At 41.9% G+C, this 25,857-nt stretch overlaps 1 protein-coding gene across 23 annotated transcripts in view; it reads right to left on the bottom strand.

The window, feature by feature from the left end:
* Positions 1-25,857, bottom strand: part of TSNARE1 (t-SNARE domain containing 1) — a 449,654-nt gene that overhangs the window by 146,116 nt on the left and 277,681 nt on the right. For all 23 annotated transcript variants that reach the window (XR_015283186.1, XM_086877018.1, XM_086877108.1 and 20 more), the window contains one exon: positions 22,730-22,812. Coding sequence is in view for 22 of the 23 variants with exons in the window: in XM_086877018.1 (XP_086733144.1) it covers positions 22,730-22,812 (83 nt within the window). In the remaining variant the exon portion in view is untranslated. The remainder of the gene's footprint in view (positions 1-22,729; positions 22,813-25,857) is intronic.

Here is a 25,857-nt window from a genome sequence, read left to right as displayed (position 1 = left end):
GCCAGAGCGATTCCTCAAAGTGTTGTGAAAATTTGAGTCCAAGGCAGGGCTTGTCTGAAGCTGCCACTCTCCCTGAGAGTGTTTCACATGCATCAGGTGCAAATACCTCCCTCAGAGAAAGCCAGCACCGAGGAAGGCAAGCAGCGTGGGCTGCAATGCAGCAGAAGATGAAAAACCTTCTGCTCTTTTAGTAATCTCCACCAGTTTCTATTACCCCTTCTGTTAGAAATAATGAAGTAAAGTATAAAGTGCCTGGCTCCAGCTTCTAGGCATTGATTCTTGCTATGTTTTCTCCCTGCTACATTTCAGAACCCAGAATGCTCAGTATTCTCCTGCGAGCACAGTGCACGTACAGTGCAATAAACTTTCCTCTAAGTCTTCATTCAGATAATCTATACACACTTCTGGCTTTTTCATACACGCTATTCTTTTCAACTTGGGATTTTTCCATATCCCTTTTGAAATGTGGCAGAAAGAGCTGCCTCTTCTTGACCCTTCAATGAAGAATTAAAACCTTCTTCTGCATCCTCAGGGGGACTCACCTGTCCTGGATTTCTACTGGCTGGAATGGCTATGGGAGTACTCAAAGAACTGTACCTAAAGAAGTCTGAAGTTAAAGTAATGTAATAACTGGTAAATATGGCAAGAAAACACCACAGCCACAATGTTAGGGAAACTTAGGAAAACTGATTCTTTGCTTTTATTGCATCACAGACCCTGAGACACCATCCCTGAAGCTTCTCACTGAAAGAGACACTGAGCAGTAATTAATCCTCACACATGCAACATTCAGGATCAGGACAACTGGCAACCAGAATAATTTATTCCACTCATGTTTAAGTCACTGTTTCTTTGGGGCTCCCTTCTAAGTCCCAAAGTCCCTTTCTCAGCCCTTTTGAACCCTTAAGAAAGATTGATCTGGTAACTCAATCTCAGCTCTTGCAATTGCTAAGTTGATTATCTTCCCTCACAGGTCTGCAAAGGCATTATTTCGCTTTCTTCAAACTTTAACTCCCTCAGATTGTCTGAGAAAGTGCCCCTTTCTTGAGCTATTTCTGTTCCAGCCTGACAGGAACAGTAACTAAAGCACAGGTCTATTGATTAAATATCCTTATTTTTTCCCCCTGCAACAGCCTAAGGCATTTAATCAATATGGCAATGCCCCATATCATGGACCAGAGATACAATATCCAGCGATCATAAACTGCTCCAAGAAGTGGTATAAAGTGATTTTATGACCTGACACCAGATAAAACATCCATTCTTAGTGGAATGGATACATGCATTTCCTTCTGCAAGCCAGTTACATAAAAAGAGCTGAACGTCACATGGAGCAGCTGAATCACAGAAAAGACCCCTCCAAGATTATGATTTCACATACATCAAAAGGAAACAGATTTTGCTAAAGCATTTCTATATAAAATGCCATTTATTTCTTGAAAGTGATGCATAAACACTTCCCAAGAGGAGAAGTACCTGGCAGTCTGTCGAACATTCTTTATATGAATCCTCCTCCTATAACCCCTGAACCGCTCACAAGCTTATTCTTTTTTTGAATTTAATTTTCCTCACAACCTTTCGGGGGAACTGGCTGGTATACTTATCCTTGGGAAGGTAGAGCTGATCTCTTTTAAAATAGTTTTTCAATACAATAATGCCACTCAGGGTCATTATTCTTCAGCCTATGTAGAAATCAGTGAATGCTCTACTACAGATACACCTGTTTGCAGTCAAACCAACAAAACCCCCCAGATTAAATAAATAACAGCACTAATAATTGGAATCAAATAATGGAAATAAGGTAGTGGCAACTGTTAGAAGTGAAAACAGGTACAAACAAAATAATACTATTTTTCCACACAGGGCATGGTTAAAAAATTGACATTTTTTATGCCACTGTTTAAAACCATGGCCCATATGGCAAGAATTTTAAGTGGCCAGAGAACATAGTCTTTTGTCAGTGTCCTAATTCCTAATTGGTTGGAGTTTGGCAACTGAGACTAATTATAAAAACTCAGTGCTCATCAGCAAAACTCAATATTCAAAAATATCAATTCAAAGCTCTTGAAAACTTAAAGGGCTGATCAATTTCAGTGGAAATCTTAGGAGACAAGCCTGGGTTATTCATCTTATATAAGACCCTTGAAAGACTGGAAACAAAAATTATTCAGGTGGTCACTACTAAAATGTGCTTTTTTCTAAATCTTGTCAGTCATTTTGTCAGTAAATGCATGAAAAATAAACTCTGTGATTCTTAGTCCTGACCATACTCATGACCCTGTTTTCTCTGAAAGAGAAAATTTTTTAAAACTTCTGCACTTAGTCCTGTTTGGCTATGGGAAAATATTTATATTTACAGCATCCCTTCATTCCCCACCATCTCCTGTTTTGGACCTTCAGGGCAAAAATCTCCGGGATCAAACCTGATTTGTTTGGCCATAGCATGGAATTGTCTATCGAGGTACCTCGTGTCAGGGAGCACTTTGGGCTGAACCAAAAGGTTCAGTGTGTGAGATTCAACCCACTTGGCATTAAAAATCCAAACTCCAGGTGTTTAAACAACCAGGGTAAGTCACTGAATCCTGAATTAGATCTTTCAAAAGGGGGAGGAACCTTCTAAAGGCACCAATCCCTCTCAAGTGGTTGTGAAGCAGAGCTTGAGGACTGGTTTTGCACAGGTTCAAAGAAAGGACCTTGTAGCCAGCCCAGCCCTCCCTCCTCATGCTCCTCAGAGCCAGGAAAATTATATCTATATATAATTTATATAATAAATAATAAATATATTGATGCTATTTGGGATATTGGCTTGTCTGGTTAGTTTTTTATTTTAAAATTTTACCTGTCTTCTGTAGGAGAATGTGATTGGTAGCCAAGTACAGGATGAGTGAGAAACAAAATAAATTGAGTGACAGTGACTTCTTTCAGATTATTCCATATTGATGCAGTTATTAGGAATGTTTAAGGAAATATATCTATACCTATATATGCAATCCTCAGGTTGGTGTGATAAAAGGTTAAAAAATTATGTACAATGCATTCATATTTAACTTGGAAAGACCACTTTTTACCTTTAGGTATTTTGCAAAAGCTCAAATTTTTCCTATCTACTCCATCCTATAATTATTTTGAAAGAACACACTGATGAAAATTTTTTCAAGGTCATTTTCATCTTTTGACAAACATTAACATTTGCATATAACAGAAACATCCAACCACTGCTCCTGAAACCAGGGGGACAAGGGCAGAGAGATTTGAAGAGACCTGACAGGAAACAAGCCCTCTGCTTTTAAAGGGGGGAAAAATCAGTAATTAAATGTGCAGTTCTCATAAGCACAGCAGGGATGTGTTTATATGCACAAATATGTAATGGCACAAAAGTACAAATTTATAAAAAATTTGATCAGATGAGTGACATTTGCAAAAATTCTTTCTTTTTTGTTTTTTCAGGGGAGTTCTGATTTGTTAAAGCCCATTGTAGATTTTTGTGAAATACACTTCCTTATAATTTAGTTTGATGCACCTGAAAATTAGAAATGTAAGGACTTCTGGGGGTGGCTGTTTCTGGTAACAATAAATGAAGTTCTGCCTTCACTGTCTTGAAGATACACTTGGAGAAAGTTCTGATTTCAGCCCTTAGTCCAGTTTACAGTGGAGTAAGTTGGAATAAATATTTTACAGATTTTACAGAAAAACTGTAATTTAAACTTCCAAAACCCCACTATAAACAGAAGGACAAAAAAAAAAAAAATTAATAAAACACACGAACAAAGTAGTCTTATTATTTGGATTTATCCCAGAGTGAAACTGGGAAACCTGAGACTGAAATTTACCTTTCTTCAGCTCTAAACCTAACTCCAGAAATCATCTGTAGTTTGATTTGGTGACTAGAATCTGAGCAAACAACAGAAATACCTTTTCAGAGAAGGAAATCTATTCTAAGTTGGATCTTCTGGAGCATTCTCTGTTAGGAGGTGAGCTCAGCTGGAGGTAGGCTGTTTTTAAGATATGAATTTAAGCACAAAGAATCAGAAACAGCTATAAATATGGAATTTCCATGAAGAAAGAAAGAAGCTACAGGATAAAAGTGAAAGGAACAATTGTTTTAATCCTATTAAGAGCTTGATTAATGCAATTAAATAAACATATTTCAATTAGGACATGTTTCAAGCTGCTTTACTCCAAGGCAGTTCTCCCTGCGGTACCACCCTGTAGCATCCCAGATATGACATCGAGGTTGGCACTGGCAGTACAATCCTTCTGTCCCATTTATCCAGCAGGAATTAATTTTCTTTTCATAATTCTAATAATTTGGGCCTAAAGGATTTAGATATGTGGAACAGGGATATAGGTAGGATCTATCACAAGTTCAGACTTTTTAATTTCTAGTGAAACAAACACTCTCGGTTTTCTTTTGTTAGGAGGCTGCAAAGCAAATAGAAAAATAATTTTTCTGTTTTCCTGTGTGAGGAAGAGGAAGATTTTTGAGGGCTGAAAACCCAGATAAACTGAACTCATTCTGGGGAATTACGGCTGTGGCCAGGATTGGTGTTATGGGGTAAAGACACAATGGGAACCTGACTTAAAGAGAAGGAAAGTTCTTGTTTTGCTCAGTGAAACTCTCAGGAAAGTCATGGGGAAATGCAGACAATTTGGTTATGGAGCTCCCTGCCAAATCCTGGACTATGGAAAAAATAAGGCAACTGTACAGGGAGAGGGAATAATTCAGCCTGGATCCATCCTGGGTTCATGAAACTCCCAAAACCACCCCACGTCCACAGAAAACATCTTTTCAATTCCTAATTAAGTTTGGTACTCAAGGCATCATTTGGTAAAGGAGATCCTTAACTTTTCATGGTGTAGGGAGAACTGGAATCTCCTGAACAGCATTTTCATGCAAAATTAAAAATAGGATTTCAAATGTGAAACATTGACTTTCACATTATCCCTCCTGAATTCTCCCTGAATATGGGGTAAATATCTGTAGAACTTCACTGATGAAAAAATAGGAAATGTTGATTGTGAACAAGAAAAAAAAAAAAAAAGAAAAAGCTTAAGTGATGAAACATCAAGGTACTTCCCTTTTTCTCTTTTTCCAAGTGCTTCAAAAAGACTTTTTTTGCCATTGACTCATCCTGTTCATTCCTCAATTTGAGGTAGATTAAGAGAAAAAAGCATGAGGGGAAGGCAGCTTTTCACCCTGAAAAGTAATTTTCTGTTTGGCTTGGAAAAAAGAAAAAAAAAACCAACAAAAAACACAAGAAAGAAAGAAAAGTGAGAAATAAAGCTACAAGTTTAGTCCAAGAGACCCCAAAGACCTGGGAATAAAAAATTTTAAATGAACCACTGATGAGCTCTGACAGAAAATTATATGGAGGAGAAATAAAAGGAATGTAAAACAGACAAACAGGAGTGAGTTTCAGTGGAAGATTGGCTTGTGGTCAAGAGAAGCATCTGCAGAACAAGAATTACAGAGCTACCTCACACTCAGCATTTCTGGGTACCAAATGCTCACCAGCTGAGGTCATGAAGACATCTTCACCACAGGGCATGGACGTGCACATCTGAATCTCACTAGATTTTCATGCATTAGTCCAGAAAAAAACAAAACAAAACAAAACAAAACAAAACAAAACAAAACCAAAAGAAACAAAAATTCCATAAAGGAATTGAATGTATTTGCTTATTTTAGGCAACCTAAAAATGTTGACAGCTGGACAATGAAAAATTCTCCTAAATAAAAGAAGCATTGTAGCACAGTTAGTCATGCTCTCCTCCCCTGTCCTGGTGCAGGGAGAGATGGCTGAGCCTTGATGTACAAAATTAATTTGTACAGTTAATAGTACAATATTACAACAGTACAATAGTAAAATTAATAGTGTAAATGCAAGAATGGCACCACAATTCACTGCTGCTGATTCCTTCTGCTTTCATTTTGAGCATCAATGGGTGCTCAACTTGGGACTGAGTTGCTTTGCATGTAGAAAAATGAGTTTGGAAGGGAGCATCCACACTTAGGAAAATGTTGCTGGAAAGATCAGCTACTGGTGGAATGTTTAGGAAAAGACTGGGAGAAATTATGGCCTAGGGAGACAGGTTAATTAATAAATAGCAAAAAAACTCTCATTACAAAAGGATTTTTTCTTAACCAAATGTGTTAGACTGACACCGTGGCAGAGGATATTTAATGCTTCACAAAATAAAATAAAAACACTCTCAAAAAGCCATTCAAGTAATTGATCAGTCTGACAGGAGTGAAGAATAAGTCTCACAGGGGTACAAAATATTCTCATATTTGTTTTTGAAACATGGAAAAAAAACCAAATCAACAAAAAATGCAAGAAGAGTGAGACCAACTAAAATACTGGAGTGCTGCTGAACCATTCCCAGCTGGAGGTGACACAAGGCTTTCCCAGATGTTGGGAGATGGGTGATGGGCCCTACAGTGCAACCCTCCCCAGCCAGCTGCAGAACAGAGCATACATACAAATACAACCAAAAAAAGTGATTGAGACTGTGCTGATGGCAGGGGGATTGGAACCAGGTGATCCTTATGGCCCCTTCCAACCTAAATCATTCTATGATTATCACAAAAAAAGTCCCAGGAAGTTTGAAATTAAACGTTTTTGGTGATTGAAAGGAAACTGAGGAAAATGCAATTAAAGAAAATCTTGGTTTTGGTTAAAAATCCTGTGTTCCTGACTGTCTATCACATCCAACACGGACATTCCATGGCAGCACAGCAGCAGCAGGAACTTCCCTCCACCTGTCACCTTTGGGGTGTGGACATCCATTTATACATTTAATGCTGCAGCCTCTGTTTTGCCAGCAGGGACATCCACACTGGGAAACAAATAATGTACTGCACTGCCCAGGGCTGAATGGATCTGCAGCTTTTCCTGCACGTTGATGTCTGGAGGAGCTTTCAAGTGCCAGCACATTTTGTTAGCAAGGTGTCAAGCCAGGCCCAGCTCAGGGTCCAGCTTAACTGCACATAAATGTACTCGGTGTGCTGACAGGCTTAATGAGCCTGCAGGGAGCTACAAAGGATTTGTGCTGGGGGAAAAGAGGGCCAGGGGGATCTCACCACTCCCTACAGCCCCTGAAAGGAGGATGTAACCAGCTGGGGGTTGGTCACTTCTCCCTGGCAGCCAGAGGCAGGACAAGAGGACAGGGTCTGGAGCTGCACCAGGGGAGGACATTTGGAGAATTTCTTCACTGAAAGGGTGGTCAGGCACTGGAAGGGGCTGCCCAGGGAGGTGGTGGAGTCACCATCCCTGGAGGTGTTTCAGGAAGGACTGAATGTGGCACTCAGTGCCATCACCTGGTTGACAAGGTGCTGTTTTGTGATAGGCTGGATTTGAGGATTTCAGAGGTCTTTTCCAGCATATTTAATTTTGTGATTCTGAGATTGGGGTGCTCTGGTGACTTGTGCTGAAGCTCTTTTAATACAAATTGTTGTCTGGTGTGTTGCTGCAGTTGAAGTTACACAGATTTTCAGACTTCTCAGGTAATTTCCTGATGCTGCTCCACCCCTGACAAATCCCTCCCCATCTTTCATCTCGCTCCAGGTAGGTTCAAACTTGGGATCAGCCTTTTCTCCCAGGCAGGGAGGACAGGACAATGGAAAACAGCCTTGAGTCATGCCAGAGAAGGTTTAGGTTGGAGAGCAGGAAAAAAGTCTTCACTGAAAAAGTGGTTAAACATTGGAACAGGCTTCCCAGGAAAGTGGTGGAGTCACCATCCCTGGAAGTGCTCAAAAGATGAGCAGATGTGGAACTTTCTGATATGGTTTAGTGGGCAAGGTGGTGATCGGTCAAAGGTTGGACTCAGTGATCTTGGAGGTCTTTTCCAACCTAATAATTCTGTGTTTCTGTGAAAAATAAACCTTCCCTTCCACCTTCTGGAGGTGAGCCCTCTTCTTATTGCTCTCCATAAATGGATCTGAAATTATTTTGTTTTGCCTTTATTATGAAGAAATTCTGCTGATTTCTTACCTGGTCTTCAGGGATTGGAACTGCATTTAGAAAATGGACCACAAAAACCCAGCTATGAGGCAAAGCTTTACAAGTTTATGCCTGCTTCCCTCCGAAGAGCCATCTCTGGATGGCTACACAGGGGCCAGCATTTCATTCATTTGTGCAAACAAAGCAGGTACGCCAGAATTTTTTCACCTGCTTGAGAACACCAATTCAACACCCTCTGTCTTTTGTTCAATCCTAGTTAGCTTTGGATGCTACAGTGCAAGGAAGACCAGGGAAAAGCAATGAAACAACAACCATGCTGCCTGTCACTGAAGGCAGTGCTGCTGAAAAAGGCTGTTGGAGACATAATCCAATTCCCAGTGTCCACTGTGTGTTTATGGCAATGGCCATGGGTGCAGCAGGCTGAGTGCCACAGCCAGCAGGCACAGCAGGCATTTCACTGCATCTGGGGCTGGGGAGACACCAGACAACATCCCTCAGCTGCTGCAGAAGCAGCCTGGCCAGAGTGAGGGGTGTACTCTGCTTTCTTTCTACCTGATTATTCCTGTCCCAATTCCATGGTGATTCTCCAGATCCATGGCAATGACACCAAAAGCAGGCTATGACTTGGTGGCTCTTTTGCTGCATGAGGGAAAGCACCCCAAGTATTTGGAGAGCAACTTAAATTAAAGAAAAATTAAAAGTAAGCTCAACTTTGTCTCTCACATCGTTCTGCTGCTTTGTATTTCTCTGTGCTCTCATTTCCTGCTGCATAGATCAATCTGCTGCCTGGTCTTGGGCATGCTGCTCTCATTTCCAAATCCTTGGACATTCAGGTCTTACTTTATGGCTTGCTGCTGATCCTCTGCTATGTTTAAATCCTTCCTAAATGTAATACCCAGAATTCAGTGTCTTCCCTGCCAACACAATTCAGCTTTATGCAATCAGTACCTATATTCAGAATTCTTTTTCCCCCCACAGTGAATTTCCAGGTGGGTACAGAAATATGTCATCTCTCCTTTGTCCTCCATCATATCTGTTCCTAAAAGTTGTGAATTATAGTTGCCATTTATAGAGGCTTTCAGACAATTAATGACCATCACCTTTGTGATCATGGTGTAAAAGATTTGTTTCCGTGTCTTATTTGAGATTAGTCTCTATCAGAGCCCAAGGATCCAAGTAGCACTTCAGTCCCCCCTTCATTTTGACTCTATTATCTCTTTTAGCACCAAAAAACTCCCTGTCTTATCAAATTATTAATTCCTTTTGGCCGTGGAAAAGTAGCATCAGTAGTGAAACAGTGATTCAATATCCTCATTGATCACACCACAGCTTTTTCAAAATCTGTGGCTCAAAAAATGTTTCTTCTGTTTATAAATTCATCCCCCAAAAAACAGCAGTGAAAGGCAAAACAAAAAAAAGCACTGAATCAAACAAGGAGCACACCAAGCTCATCTCTGACTGGACCATCACAAATAAAATTTGGGTTTTTCGTGACTCACAGCACAACTACCAGAGCTGGTGAACACTGGGCTCAGTTTTCTCAAAGTGATGAGTAAGTTTATGCATCCCTGAGAGAATTTTTACTTTGAGTAGCCAGGGAGCTGCAAGCCCAAGCTGCTCTTCCAGGGAGGACAAACCAGAAAAGGTTGGAAAGGAGGAAAACAGAAGGGGAGATGGGGCAGCACCCTCACCACCAAGGGCTTAGTCCCACAGAGCCTGAGAAAGAGCACAGCAGGTCCAGTGACAAAAATCAGGGTCAGCCCGAGGGTCAGGGCCCTTCAGAGAGGAAATAAAGGAGATCTAAGGCCAAGACAGAGACAAATGTGTGAGTTGGGTCAGGGTCAGCACAGTGCATGGGCAAAGAGGGCAGAGTAATGGCACAGCTCAGGCGGGGACCAAGAGCAAGGAATTTGAGTTTATCTCCCAGGGAAAGAGATGCTGCTCCCATGGAGACATCTCACAGGATGCAGCGGGGTGGGTCTCAGACCTGGCCTAAATCATGGTCATACAAAACCCTGGGGCAAGGGAAAAAATAAGGAAAGAGTGTCTGTGCACAAACTTTGGCACAAAGCAGCTGCCTCTCTACTCATAACTCACAGAGGGATGAGGCAGAGGCACAAATGGTGGCTCTTTATGCATTCTTTTGGGGGCAGCTTGGTCCTGTTCTCCCAAGGAGTGACCCAGGTGCTGTGTAGCACGGGGCAGTGACCATTCCCAGTGCAGTGTTTGGATGCTGTCCTCTTTCTGCATGGGAGATGTCCCTGCTCATTGCAGGGGGTTGGATTAGGTGACGTTTAAAGGTCACTTTCAACCCAAACCATTCTATGTTTCTATTTCATAATTTAATCATGAGGACATAACCAGGCCTTGGATTCACAGGACAGCCCCCGGCCTTATTTAATTCAGCAGTAGGGATATATTCCCTCCTGAATTCTACCATCACATTCATTTTCCCTCTTCCTATAAATCCTCCTTATTTCCAGCCCTGATGTTAATCAAACATAACCAGAACTCAGAATTCCAACAGCTTGTTAAAGTGAAATGTGGTGATTATCTGTTACCCTTAAAGGAGGGTACAATGCCAGCTCCCACAAATGTCAAATCAATGCCTGTGTGGCTCAGCTGCCTCATCCAAAGGCCTGCTGAGGACACCCACCATGATTTTATTGACTACACTTCTGTGGAAATAATTTGGAGAACAAATCTGGGACACCTGGAAGAAGAAAATAGCGGGATAAAGTGATTTATGGGGTGTAATGGTTTTAAGCTGAAGGAGGGTAGATGTAGATGAGATGTTGGGAAGAAATTCTTCCCTGTGAAGGTGATGAGTCCCTGGCACAGGGTGCCCAGGGAAGCTGTGGCTGCACCATCCCTGGAAGTGTCCAAGGCCAGGTTGGATGGGGTTTGGAGCAACCTGGGGTAGTGGAAAGTGTCCCTGACCATGGCAGGGGGTGGAACAGGATGATTTTTAAGGCCTCTTCCAACCAAAGCCAATCCATGATTCCATGATTTGTCCCCAACAGCCAGTCTAAGCAGAGCTGACAGAAAATGCTGAGTCTCATCACCTTTGTCAAACTAAATCAGCAGTTTTGGTCCCTAAAGCAGTTTCCTAACAGGAACAGATTTCTTTGGAGAGGAGAAGGCAGGGGAGGAGGAGAGGATGAGAATGAAAATCAAAGAATGATTCACAGCTGCAGCATTTTCTGATTAGATAATGACAGTCTGTGATACAATATGAACATGTCCTGTATACACTGGACCTTGCAGCATGATCTGACAGGCAACAGTAAAAGCAATTATACAAACACCATTCCTGAAATACGTTTCACTAGATACTGTTACAGATATCCAGTGCTAGAGACTCTAAAATCTCCCCAGAAAGTATTTCAATCTCCTTATCATTAAACAGCTTTTCTTAATATCAACCCTGATTCTTTCTCGCTGCACCTTAAGTCCATTACTTCTTGTTCTTCCCAACTGTAATAAACAAAAAAAAGCTGTGATTATTCTTTTCCTCTTTCCAGCAGACTTTTATGCACCAAGAGACCTTTATCTTCAGCTCTATCTTTTCTTTTTTAGTTTAAGCAACTCCTTTTGTAATCTTTCCTCTGCAGCCTGGCTTGGCAGCTCTGGGATCACTCCTGCTGCTTTCCCATGCCCTCAGCAGCTGCCCCATGCCCCAAAGGGAGCACCCAGCACCAGACAGAAGATTAAAGCGGCCTATTCTAATGTGATGAAGACTCACACAAAAGCCACATTAGGATTAACTAATTTAATAGAGAATTTAATTAATTAAAGCAGCATTAAAGTCAAATTAATTAGAGAATTATTTTTTGAGCAAACTAAAGCTTGTGTTCTCCACCCAGGCATAATAAACTGCCCTGCAATGGGATCTCTCCAACTCAGTGTGGCTCACTCCCACCTAAAGACAAACATCTGGGTATGAGATGCCCTGTGGGATCTGGCACATCCACACAGACCTCAGGGATCTGGCACAGGCCATGTCTGAGGCTGTAACAGACCCCACAGTCTGGGGCATCCTGTGGCACCACTCATCCCACCTTTCAGTAGCCACATGAAACCAAAATGCTTCCTAGATCTCTAGTGAGGATGTAGGGCACCTTGGCAACACGGCCAGTGGTTAATTTCTAATTTGGATGCACCCAAAGTCACTTGAGATGGATCCCACCCCGTGCATCAGCTGAGCTGTAATGAATTCCATGCTCATGCTCATTGCTTGTGGCAAAAAAAAGCAGCACTTAGATTTTCTTCTGCTTGAGATGTAAGGAAGCCATGCTGATAGTCACCAAAAATTAGGTTTAATCGTTTTTTCACTAGTTCCAGATCTATTTAAATCTTGCCTGGATGGGGAGAAACATGGCCTAGTATTAATAAGATTGCAATCCCTCAAACTAGAGCAAGATTAGCATCCTTACACTGCTCAATATTCAATGATAAACCCTTTTAAAGGCACAGCTGGGAAGAGTCAGGGAAAGCTTGGAGATTGTGACTAGAATTTAAGATTTCTCTGCTTAGAAAAAAAACCCAACAACTTACCTGCACACTCATGAATTCTCCCCAGTCCTATTAAATCAGCAAATGTGATCTGTATAGTGGATAAAGCTCTATTCTCCTTCCATTTATGTGCCTTTGACATCAGTGAAAGCCCGAAGTTACAGATTATTCTCTTTTCTTTAAGCTCTTAACCAAAAAAAAAGATGTTTCAGGAAAAGGGTAATATCCACTGGGAGAGACTCTAAAGAGGAAAGATAAATACCAATAGAGTTTATTTTACTTTTTATATGCTTCAGGTCTATGTAAGAAAAATGTCTCCTACAGTAAAAAGAACTGATGCAAGAATTGTTTCTTGTAAATGGACAGCATTGTTGTCTGTAAAAAGAATGATGCATTGTGGCTCACTAGACAAAAAAGGAAAAACTATGAAGAATATACCCAAACCCACTAAAAATGGATCAAATGCAGCACTTACTATGACATTAAAATCATAATGAATTTCAGATGCACCTTGTAAATTGTTTTTCCTAGAGTCATCTTAAAAAAAAGTTAAAATGAAGTTGTGCTTTATGAAGAGGAACAGGTTTGTGTAGATGTTTCCTAGTCTCCTAAATTCATTCCACAGAAAACCTTTATCCCTTAATTCCCCAGCAGGGAATAGAGGAATGACTGAATCTTGTCAAAGGCTTGTGTCACCAATCGTGAACTCATAGCAGGCTGTGAGGTGGAACAAAATTAAGAGACATCAGAGCTGGCCAAACAAGAACAAGCTTCTAAACAAGGATAAGGACACATCCTCATGTGATGGAATTGTAGAAAATATTTCTCTGAAGACTAGGAAGTCAAGTGTCTCTAAGGAAATCCTTTCTCCTCACAAAGACAGATATATGCAATGATTCTTTCAAAGTGAAATAAAATCCCAAATTGTCCCTCCCCACACAGAACTCCTTGCTTTTCATTCCTCAATTTCAAAGTGTTTCCAAGAGCTTTGCATGTTGCTGGAGTCAGATTTAGAAAGGCTGCAGCTGACTCTCTTTTCTCCTCTTGAGCACAAGTTGAACGTAACAATTCCATTCTCCGCTTCCGATAGCGCCAGGCCTCGACCCGCGAGCTGAGCTACAAAGGCGCCCTGCCAGGCCTGAGATTTCTTTCAGGAATATGGAAAACACCTTTGACTAAAGTGCTTCCAGGCTTTGTCAAAATGGAAATAAAAGCAATTTCATTTTCTGTAGCTTTTTTTTTCTCCTTACATATCATTTTCCCTTCATGATCAATACAGTTATTAAAGAACAACAGGGGGATAAGCATTTACTTTCTCAGCTACTTCCTAACCATTGGAGGTGCCCCAGGTTCTTTGCAGCATTTAAACACAGCTGGCACAGGTGACATGTGATTTTGGAAGGAACAACAGACTCCCCCAGCAGAAGCCAGAAAGGCAGCAGGATTCCCTACTCAGTACAAAAGGATACTAAATATTAGGTTTTAGGCAAAGAAGTCAGACTCTCACTGTTTAGTAAAGTGTTTTTTTGAAGGTATTTGTCTACCAAGATGAAAGCAAGATGTTCACCTCCTGGCCACTGCTCATCACAGACTGAGACACAATATCCAAGAGAAAAAGGATGAACAATCTTCCAGAGGCATGGGAAAGGGAGCTTAGCCTGTTTTCTTACAGATGCCTAAATTTTAAGTACCAAGTCTGATGAGATGAACTGACTGCAAGTCCCTTACACTGTCCCTATGGAAAGATGGACTCTCAAACTGGTGCCCATCAGTAAATCAGGTTAAAAATCAAGGCACAGAAACTAGAATAGAAATTACCATGGTAGAATTCAGCTATTAGTTTCACTGTGGGTTTGAAAACCAATGTGGCATCTTTAGAGTCACCCAGTGGTTTGGGGTGGGAAGGACTTCAATCATCTCATTCCAAATCCCCACCACAGGCAGGGACACCTTCCACTATCCCAGGTTGCTCCAAGCCCTGTCCAGCCTGGCCTTGGATACTTCCAGGGATGGGACAGGCACAGCTTCTCTGTGCCAGGGCCTTCACTCTCATAGAATTTAATCCTTATATCTACCATAAATTGACCCTTTGTCAGTTTAAAGCCATTGCCCCTTGTTCTGCCACCCCAGGCCCTTCTTAAAATTTCCTCTCCAGGTTTCCTGTCCGTTCCCTTTAGACACTTGAAGGGGCTCTAAGGTCTCCCCAGAGCCTTTTCTTCTCCAGGCTGGATGCCCCCAGCTGTCCCAGCCTGGCTCCAGAGCAGATAGAGCAGAGCAGAGGGTCTCCAACCCTCTGAGCATCTTTGTGGCCTCCCCTGACTCACTGACCCTTCAGTGACTTTACATGAAATACCTGAGGAACGGTGACAGTGCCTGGACAGGCAGGAGAGCTGAGCAGAACACTGCTGCCTGCATGTGCAGATTTTCAGCAGAGGTTTCCAGTGCAAACACTGACCAAGCTTGACCATTTTGCTGCTTGATGAGATGTGACAGGCTCACAGCCCAGTGCAATAACACTTCAGGCTACACAGCTGGGACTCAAGGATACTTAAATTCTGTTCCTTATTTCCATGGATCCCAGTTAGGTATGCATCTCCAGTGATAATACCCCTAGCTCCATGGTACCCCTATCCCATTAAGAGGTAAGTCTAATACAATTTCTCAAAGCTTTGACCTTTGAGCAGGGTAATTTATTATATGAGCTGCCACTGGGCACAAAGATGAGTCTAAGTGTGGTTTTCCAGTCAGTAACCAAGGATTTCCATTCACTCCTCTGTTAAATGAGCCCATTAAGAGAAATGTAACTCGCTAGTTTATGCTGCTGCTAGCAAGGGAAAATTGCTTTTTAATCTCTGACCCCTCAAAATGAAATTGTACCCTGGAAAGAGATTCTGTTAAACAAATGAATTAGAAAAACAAAAGATAGTCTGTGATTTCCTTCTGCCGACTCTGACTTGTCACAGATCAGACTTGTTCAGAGCTTTCAAACAGAAAATTCTTGCCTTTCAAATACTGAAGGCAGGCCACCACAATCAGTGTAACTGATATTCTTAAGAATATTCTTGACTTGGAACAGCCCCACCACTGCATTCCACCAAGGTGAACAGTCAGTAAAATCTGTGTCCTACCTCCTCATCTTCCCACCAGAGAAAACAGATTGATCACCAATGCCTCACCACTAAACTTGCTCCCAACTCCTTCATATCACACCAAATCACAGAATGGCTTGGGTCAGGAGGAATCTTAAAGATCATCCAGTTCCAAACCCCTGCCATGGGCAGGGACACCTTCTACTATCCCAGGTTGTTCCAAGCCCTGTCCAGCCTGGCCTTGGACACTTCCAGGGATGGGGCAGCCACAGCTTCTCTGGGAAACCTGTGCCAGGGATTCCCCACCCTCACAGGGAAGAATTTCTTCCTAATATCCAATCTCAACGTGCAATCTGTCAGTTTAAAGCTATTCCCCACTGTCTTATCACTCTACCCTTGTAAAAAGTTCCTCTCCAGATTTGTTTTATCCCCCTCCAGGTACCTCAAAGGCCACATTAAGTTCACCCTGGAGTCCTCTCTTCTCCAGGCTGAACAATCATAATCCTCTCAGCCTTTCCTCACAGGAGAGGTGCTCCATCCCTCAAATCATGTTCATGGCCTCTTCTGAATTCCTTCCCTTCTCCACTCATGCCCCTTCCACTTCCTCCTTGAATGGTTTGTGCTTAAATAAAAAATGAGCTCACACAGTGGAATTTTTTTTTTCTTCACAAAAGTTTCACAGTTGGTGTTTTTATAAAAAATGGGAAAAAAGAGACTAAGCTACTACCTGGATCAGGCATCTCTCTCTTTTGGATGGTACAAAGGAAGAGATGTTCTGCTGTGATTAGACACAGCCTAAAAGATTTTACCCTTACACACAGGAACACAGAACTGCATGACATCCAAAAGCTCTAAACAACCCCTTTCTTAATAAATATTTGATCACACAGATCCATTATTTACAGAAAACAAAGAGAGTTTTAAATAAATGTTGTGGCTCAGACCTTGCTGAGGTTAAGTTGCTGCATTCACACAGTTCATTTATCACATGGACTGGCGCTGACTCGAGAACCACTTCCCACAGAAAGCAGCTGTTTTGTAAATGGCTGCATTAAAATACAGTAAAAAAAGCAGGCAAAGACAGAAGCTGCTTCAAAATAAAGCACTCTAAAATCTGAAAACTCTGCCTGCTGTTCATAGGGAGCCAGTGAGCAAGATAAAAAGGAGGCAGAAGTTTTATCCCAACCAACTGCTGCTGGAGAAGGGTCTGGAGCATGAGTCTGATGAGGAGCAGGTGAGGGAGCTGGGGAGGCTCAGCCTGGAGAAAAGGAGGCTCAGGCAGGACCTTCTTGCTCTCTACAACTCTCTGAAAGGAAGACAGGTCAGAGCCAGTCTTTTCTCCCAGGTAAAAAGTGACAGGTTAAAGGGAAATGGCCCCAAGTTGTGCCAGGGGAGGTGTAGATCAGATATTAGGGAAAAAAAATCTTCACTGAAAGGTTTGTTAACCACTGAAACAGGCTGCTCAAGGACTTGGTGGAGTGACCATTCCTGGAGGCATTTACATCAAGATGTGGTGTTTGGGGACATTGTTTAGTGGTGGACCTGGCAGTGCTGGGTTCGAGGTTGGACTGGATAATCTCAGTAGCCCTGTCCAAAGTAAATAATTCTGTGATTCAATGTAATCACAGAAAGCACTGCCCCACACTGCTCTGCTGCTCAGACCACACTGAGAGAAGGATTTGCTCCAAGGCTCTGTAGCAATACAGACCACATTGGGGCACATCTGACAGGAAATATGAGCAAAGATCTGTGTTTAGGAGGTTTTGAGCAACCTGGGCAAGCAGATTACTGGGATCATTATAAGGGAATGGAATGCTCCAGGCAGCAGTGGGGCTGGCATCTTCAGCAGGGGACGACAGGGAGGTTGCAATTGGCAGCAAAAATGAAAAATAAATACAGCTTAATGGGAGAGTGAAAGGGGTGGAATTAAAACAAGTGCTATGGGGAAGAAATTGCTTTGAAGCTCAGGAAATTCAGTCTGAGTGGGAAACCCAGGCAAAAGTTCCTGAACTGAACTGGTGTGAATGTGTTGCTGTGGACTGAGAGATAGAAAGTGGAGAGGGTCTGCAAATTGGTTTGAGAGTTTCAAGCAATTTGTGCAGGACTTCTTTTCCTAACTGGAGTTGATGGTACAGAACCATGAAGGTGCTGTATGGTGGCAAAGTTTCTTTCTTCTGCTGAAGGGGAGGATGAAGGCTCCGTCATGTAATTAAACAGTCACTTCAGTAATGGCTTTTGCTTGGAGTCCTTACAGAATCCCGAGTTTCTACTGCAGCTTTAATTCAGCTGCCATCACTTTCACAGGCAGGGGCTGCCAGGAGAAAGAATAGCTCTGTAATCCTCTGAATGAAACTTCCAAGTGCTAATTATCCAGAGGAGCTGCAAACTCAGCCACGCTTGTGGTGGTGACAGACCTGGACAAACAGCAACACGAGGTTGATTGTTTGTGTTGTATCCTAGAGCTTGCTCTAGTGATGTTACATCTCTGTCACAAGTCTGCCATATGAGCACCCAGCCTTTTCTTGTCCTAGGAGATCACAGAATTGTGGAGTTATTTAGGTTGGAAAAGACCTCTAAGCCCATCTAATCCAACCCTTGACTGATCACCACCTTGTCATCTAAGTGCCACATCCAGCCATTTCTTGAACATCTCTAGGGATGGTTTATTCCATCACTTCCCTGGACAGCCCATTCTAATTCCAGTTTGACAATTCCTTCCATGCAGAAATTCTTCTTCAGCCATTTCTCATCCACATCCTTCCCCAGCTCTTTTGCCCTTCGAACATGCTCCAGCCCCTCAATGTCTTTTAGAAGGGAGGGATCCCAGCTGAGATCCCCTGGGAGTGGGGCTCAGCCTGGAGAAAAGGAGGCTTGGGGAGAACCTTCTTGCTCTCTACCATCCTCTGAAAGGAAGGTGTAGCCAGCTGGGGGTCAGCCTCTTCTCCCAGGTAAAAAGTGACAGGTTAAGGGGAAATGGCCTCAATTTGCATCAAGATAATCCAACCACACTCATCCCCTGTGGCTTTGCAGTTGCTGGATGGCTGCTGCACATCAGTGTGCAATCACTGTGCCAGTTGGCTCTTAACTGTAAAACTAAGCTTAAAATTATTTAGTGGCAGAAAAAGACAAGGTCTTAGAGCATACCCATAGTGAAGAAGAGGAGATGATCTTCATTGTCACAATATTTATAAGCAACATGTGCTTTGAGAGGCTACCATGCCAAAAAATTTCAAAGACTCTGAGGATGTGATTTTTGAAACTCTAATTTTCTTTTGTTGTTAAAATACCAATGAGTTATTTGAGTGAAAGTTGAAGACAGTCCCTTATCAGTGGTCCCCAGGCAATAAGATCTCTGCAAATATCACAGATTTATGGAGCTTTTTTTTCCTCAGAGCTCCAGCCTTCAAAGTGCCCCTCTGTGTACCCGTGAGAGCCAGACCCAGGAATTGCTTCTTTACTGGGGAAAAAACTCATTGTTCTTCGACTACACAAGTGGGTCACCGAACTGCTGCTTGCCTTTGGGATGCCAGTGAATCCAAATTAACTTGACTTCCACAGAGGATACAGGGAAGGAAAGCAACCAGCATTAATCAGAGCAGCACAAGCAGCTCTTCCAAAACAAATTAGTTTCAGCAGCCAGCACAGAGTCCTTCAGTCAGTGAGGCCAAGCTGAGCTTAGGCCAAACTCTGCTTTAAAAAAGAGAGCAACTGGTTTAATGTGTACTGGTGACTGATAACTGGTTTAATGGTGTAATGTGTTTCTTTTCCTTCTTTTAACTCACCAGCAGGATGCTCTGAGCAAAGTAAAAATGCTCATCTCCACACATCCATCCCTTTAGCGTGATGCCCAGCCCACCTAAACTAACCTCAAGGGCAGGTTTGGTGTCTAGATATTCCCTTTTTCCCAATAAAGAGACAGGTGATAGGCACGGGATTAATTTTCCATTGAATATTTGTGGTATAATTGATATAATCTCAATTTAATGGACAAAGGAGAGAACAAACCTGTCCTAAGAGGCAGCCACCAGACCTCCCTATGTGAGACATCTCCTGTGAGATAAGACAAGCTGTGCTGAAAGCAATTCCTCCAAATTAACCATGGAAAGGAGGTTTGGACACTTAAACCCACATCACCACCAAACACACTTGTATCTGGTCCAACAAATCTCTCTCTTCCAGAGAGAGATTTGACCCCAGTTAAAACCAGTGTTTTGAGATGGGTGGGATGAATAATTTTCTCTGAGGGCAGGGACAAGGAAATTTCAAGAGGCAAATCTGGGCCATTGGTATTAATGGCAGAGTCATCATTCCTGCTCAAGGCCAAGGAGAAATGAGACCCTCACTGAAAAAAAGGCATTTAGGCCTTTGCAGGAGATAATTTCTACTGACTTCTCCTTGCCAGATTTGTTGGCCTCAGTCATTTTTCAATATGTATATATATATGTATACATGTATAAGAATATATATATTCCAAAACTGTGACAGCTCCCACTATTTTTTCAGAGTTTAGCTAGGGCACATGAGAATTCACTCAAAGGAATAAAATTCTGCTGTTAGCACACACAGCTCAAGAGGAAGGAGCACCTTATCAAATTTAAAATGCAGAAAAAGGAGCTCATTGTAAAGATATTTACCTTTTTTTAACATTTCTATCATTTCAGGGAACCTAAATGTCTTATTTTTTTGTAGCTAAGGAAAAGCTATTTACTGGTTCTTTGTTATTTTAATGTGCAGGTTGGGACTGGTTCTCCAAGTTGTATTGTTGAAGTGACTGCATGGGTTACATGCAAATACTGTATTAAATAACCAGCCACTGAATCATTATTCCTGACAGAAATCCCTCCATTAAGTTCTACAGAAGGTCTTAAACTTGAATCTTTCAGCAGTGTTGACATTTCTGATTTCTCAATTTATGTGTACATTTGTTGATAGACTAATAAAAACACAGCATTGACTAATAAAAATACTGCACACACACACACACATACACACACGTTTATGTACATATAAACAGCAATAAATAACAAATGTTTGTAAGCCAGTCTGCATTTACAGGATAATCACACTGTAACATAAGTAACAAGCAAACATACTCATGAATGAGCAGTTTAACATGAGGAGGAAAACTGCTCAGTTTTTAAGATTTAAGAAACAGCTTTTGCCTTTGTTCCCTGAGCAGCACAGATGAGCACAGACAGAATTTAGAGCGTGTAAAGCTCTGGCAGGTCCCTTAAAAGCAGTTCACCCACGGGGCCATCTGGCTGATCACTCTCCCAAACCCATCCCAGATATTTCCAAAGCATCCAAAATCAGGCAGACTACACGGAAGGATGACCTGTACTCACACTGCATCCTCCAAATGCATGCAAGGGGCATCAGCATCCCTCCCTACAGCATCCCTGAGGGCTCAGGGCCCTTCCTGTCCCATCCTGGGGACAGTGTCCTTTGGGGTGTAAGATGAGCAGATATGTGGCACAGAACACATGAGGCACCACATGCAGCTTGACCAGCCCCAGGCCAGCACTGGAAGTGACAGAAATGTCACCTCATTTTCTGTTCATGGTGACAGAGAACAAGCTGGGTTTACACGTGTTTTCCTGGTGATCCACATCCAGTAGGGCACAGGACAGTTCCCTGCGCTCCACGGGAGATCTGGATTGCACATTTCCTTTAGCAGCCAAAGTTCTGTAAGTGATATTTGTCATTATGGACTTGTTTCAAGTGCAAGAGAGCCTCTGTTTTCTCATCTACACCAATCAGTTCATATTTATGCCCTTGGCAGGGGTTGCCTTGCTAAAACTGGCTATATCTTTATCCTGATGAACACATCTGAGGGAAAAAGGGCCTCCTGTCTGGGCAGGCTATTTCAGAAGCTCCTGCTAGCTGAAGGAAGCAGAGCCTTTAAACTGTGCTGCATTCATTTTCCGCCTGACTCCTCTTTGACCTTCTTAGCCAAAGTCATCATTAACTCATTTGCAGCTTTGCAATCAGCTCTACAGTCAGGTCAAGTATTAAATTCATTCCAGTTCCATTTTAGGCTTCATGTGGTATGTAACAAGTTATTTTCAAAGTGAATGCAGGATTACATGCAGGGCAGCACACATTATCTTGAATATATATACATTAAAACCCAAAATGTAGCTGAAGACAGCGCTTATTTTCTGCAATATCAAAGTTCTACAAAACTCACTCTTATTACCCAAAATTGGGACAATGTGTTTCACCAGAAAATGAGCTATAGATAATTTTAAAATCACATCAGTCCATTACATCAGAGTAAAATGCCTGTGAGTCTTATTCCTTTGGTCTAGACGTTTGCCCCAGAGCTTCAGAGTTTACTGTGTCCAAGGAATAACTAACAGGCACCATGAGCTCTCATGGACCTCAGCTACATTTTGATAAAATTCCAGACACCTGGAAATCACCAATTTATGCTTGAGGAAAAAGATAACTAGCAGGTTTTTCTTCTGTCAGTCACAATGTAATTGATAACAATATTTTCTTTCTTCGTTCCCCCACCCCCTTCATCCCTAGAAAGTACTAACTATAACCATCAAAGAGTTCTTTCTGGGCAAGCTGTTTTCAAAAAGATTAATGTTTGTGTGAGTATGTGTGTGTGTGTTTATGTTCTATTCTTGCTCCAGTGACGGAAAAAAAAAAACAATTCACAAAAAAATCCCTCAAATTGCCTTTGAAAAGTGCTGAACACCACCACCACAGCCATTATTCACTAACCACATCATGTTGTTTGACAACTCAAGTTGTTTTCTTAAAGTACTGTTGCCTGATTATAGGGAAACACACCAAACAGAAGCACATATGCACTTAAATTATGTGTTTTTTATGGTGTCTTTCCAAGAACAACAGTAGCTAATTGTTGACTTTCCTACTGGGAAATGTCTGTTTAATATGCAGATCTCTTAATGACTGCTCTAAAAGCAAATTGCCTGTGCTATGGTAATCTAATCATATATATATATATAGATAGATATATATATTTATATATATAAAGAAGTTTATTTCCTACTTAGAATATGCTTTATCATCTTTCCAGGTAGCACAAATCCATGTGCCCAGTGGTTCACAGCTGCCAGGTGTTTTGGCTATTGCAAATACTGTAACTGAAAGCATTTGTAGGATTTTTTTTTTAGTCCCACTTACTTGGTGCTGACTTGCTTTTGCCAACTGCTCATTGGCTGAGTCTACGTTAGAAGAAGAGGTCTCAATGTTGGCTTCAATGCTATCTGCAAATTAAAAGAGGATAATTTTAGGGTAAAAACCATAAAACAAAGGTTTTACTCCAACAGCAATTCAGCAATTTACTCATGGGCATGAAGAGAGGAGCAGCCTCTTGTTTGTGTCCCGTTGCTCTTCAAGGAAGTGGGTTGATCCATTCTGATGAAGACCCAACCCATCGGTCAGAGGCAGGGGGGCTGACAGCTCTCCACGTGTCCCCTGACAGGATGGAGGCTGCCTCTCATCCCATTCCTTCTGAAATCAATGGGAAGAGCGACAGGGAATCCAACAGAAAGTGGCTCAAGGCTGATAAATTTCCTAGATTAAATAATATAGAAGGGACATGGCACCTGAAACTATCTCAATATTATAGCTCAGGGAGGAGATTCATGTGGGTCCATGTGGGTTATTGACCATGCCCAGGTGTCTGTTCTTGATCAAATCATCTCAGACAAGAGCACAGAGAGCAAATCCAGAGTGTGCAATTCCTCCCACTCCCCAGGAGCTGATCAGATTAAACAATCCACAAGCCATATTCCTGGGCCACATTTCCGAGCTGCAGTGGAGGTCTGTGAAATGGCTCAGATTGAGACAAATTGCTGGAATCTACAATTAAAGGAGAAGAATCTCACCCTATATTGATATGTTTGGTACAGAGGGAAGCCTGGAGGGACTACAAGGAATCAAACTGAGACTGGAAAATAAAGATTATCAGCTGCCCATCACAACTGGCAGGTCTCCACTTCCATCAAAAACAAATATTAACTTTGACTCCTGACTGTGCTTAGAAAACAAGACAGCTATGGTATAAAACATGCAAAAAAGGGGTTTTTTTTTCCAGCAGAAATCTTGGAAATCCTGACCAGCTTGTCCCCCAAGGGATATGCAGCTAGTAATTTCTGCTCACAGTGGAAGAGGATGTGCCCTTGGTCTATTTCTTGATCAAATGGGTGGTTTTGAGCACAAAAATACACCACAGTGCATGAACTCGATCAGGAGAACTCAGCCTCAGGTAGAAACAGGAGAATAAGGCTCCAGGGATCTCCCTAATCCTTAATAAAACCAATGGAAATTCTTCAATTAATAGTATCAGGAGCTGGATTAAGACATTCCACAAAAGATTCAAGCAATTTATTCTTTAAGGTTCTAAAGGGAAGAACAGGAATTAATCTCATCACTTTTGTGGTGGACAAAGAAATGAGGGTTCACAGATAATTTGTGGAAAGTGGTTGCATTCAGATTTTGCCATTTTAAATGAAAGAACGTTAAAATCTGTTAATGTAATTATGCACTTATAATAATAAGTCAAAATAAAATAATTTTTTTAAAATGGAAGAAAGGAAAAAAACCAAAAGACAAAGAGAAAAAGAGCAAAACCCCCAGTGCCTAATCAATGTAACAGAACTTGCTTGTATATAAAGTTTCTTGGGATCTTAGAGCAGACACCCTTCACTGCTCAACATCTCTTAAAGGCTGATTAGCCTCAGAAAATTAATCATTTAGGCAGAGAGGAGCTACAGAGGTAAATGTATTAAATATATCCTCCTAAAACAAGAGTAATCTGTCTGTACTTCTCCTGGGGAAGAAGGAAATCACAGAAGCAGCTTAATTTAGCTCCCCTGAAAGGCCCTCCAGAGGACCCCAACGCTTTCCACTGCCTGCAGGGAGGCATGAGGAGATTTGCCTCCGTTAGATAAAATTAAACACTGTGCACACCCCCCTGAGTGCTCCCTGGAATGGGAGAACCAAACCTTAGGAGCTTTTTTTGTGAGCATCATCTCTGTTTTCCCCAGCACAGGCTTCCCCAGGTAAGAAGGACTCGTGCTGCACATCCTGGATGAGTCTGTGGGATGTTAGAGAGGGAGCCTGGGCCCTGGTGGAACTGATGCTGTTCTCCCAGAGGAGGAATGCCAGCCTTGAAATAAGTAAAGCTCCCATTTAAATTCTATTTTTTGAAGCAGCTCGTAATCCTGAGGCACAGGGGAAAAACTAAAACAAGCAAAAAGACCCCACCTAACCAGCTCTGAAACTCTGCAAGAGTGAGACATAAATATGTAAAGCAATTTAACCAGATGTTTCTGCTGATCAACTCAGGAAAGCAAGGAGAGGAATTTGGTTCAGATGACAGAGAAATAAGCAATAATTCAATGACTTTAATAAGTCAGTGATGATTGTGCCACTGACAGACATTTCAGTGAATCTTTGCTGAACAAGTGGTGGTTCACAGCCTCAACCCAGCCACTCTCAGGCTCCTTGCCAAGGTACCTCACTTGGGGATGGAGAGACAAGGCTGGCAGGGTCCTCAGGAGGCTGAAAAAACCTTCTGGAGGGATCTGCCTTTCCCTTTGGCTTTGGGATGAAGGGACAGTGAGTTTGTTCACAAACAGATTAGACAATCCAGCCCTGGGTGCAGAATTTCTCAAAGAAACTGAATCCCACGACAACTTTCTGCCCTCACACTCTGGTGACAAATTTATTGTACAATTTGAAAACAAAAATCCCAAAGGGATGCAGTCGACATTTTGATAAACTCAAGGATGGGGCTGCACCAAAGCACATGGTGTTTGCAACCAAATACATCAGAGAATTAGGAAAATAATTATAATTTTTCATCTAAAAAAATGATCTTGCAATAGGAGCAGTGAAGGTGACAGAGCTAGCCAGGATTTAGATTCAATTTTTTTATGATTCTATGACACCTTTATCACACAGAGATGGAAATAATGATTATCCTAAGAGAGATCTTTCAATTCCAGATGTTTATCTGTGTCCTGACATCAAGCCCTTCTAATGACCAATGATGAGTCTTATATGGGAAATTACTGGATTGACAGTGGCTGGAGTGGGGGTTTTGCCCTAATCTTTCAAGGAATCACTCACAAGGCCTGAATTTTTACAGCAGCAACAATGGATTGCTTTCACAAGGCAGAATTTCAACTAAACCTCTTGAAAGACAGGAAAGTGAGCCCGTGAATGAGAATTTCTAAATGCTCCCACTTGGCAGTAACCAAAATGAGCCCCTTCAGGTTTTCATAGTATGCTTTTATTTTTAG

The sequence above is a fragment of the Cyanistes caeruleus genome, chromosome 1 (assembly GCF_971803275.1).
Source record: "Cyanistes caeruleus chromosome 1, bCyaCae1.hap1.1, whole genome shotgun sequence".
In the NCBI taxonomy this organism is placed as follows: Eukaryota; Metazoa; Chordata; class Aves; order Passeriformes; family Paridae; genus Cyanistes; species Cyanistes caeruleus.
This window is presented reverse-complemented; position numbering and strand designations above follow the sequence as displayed.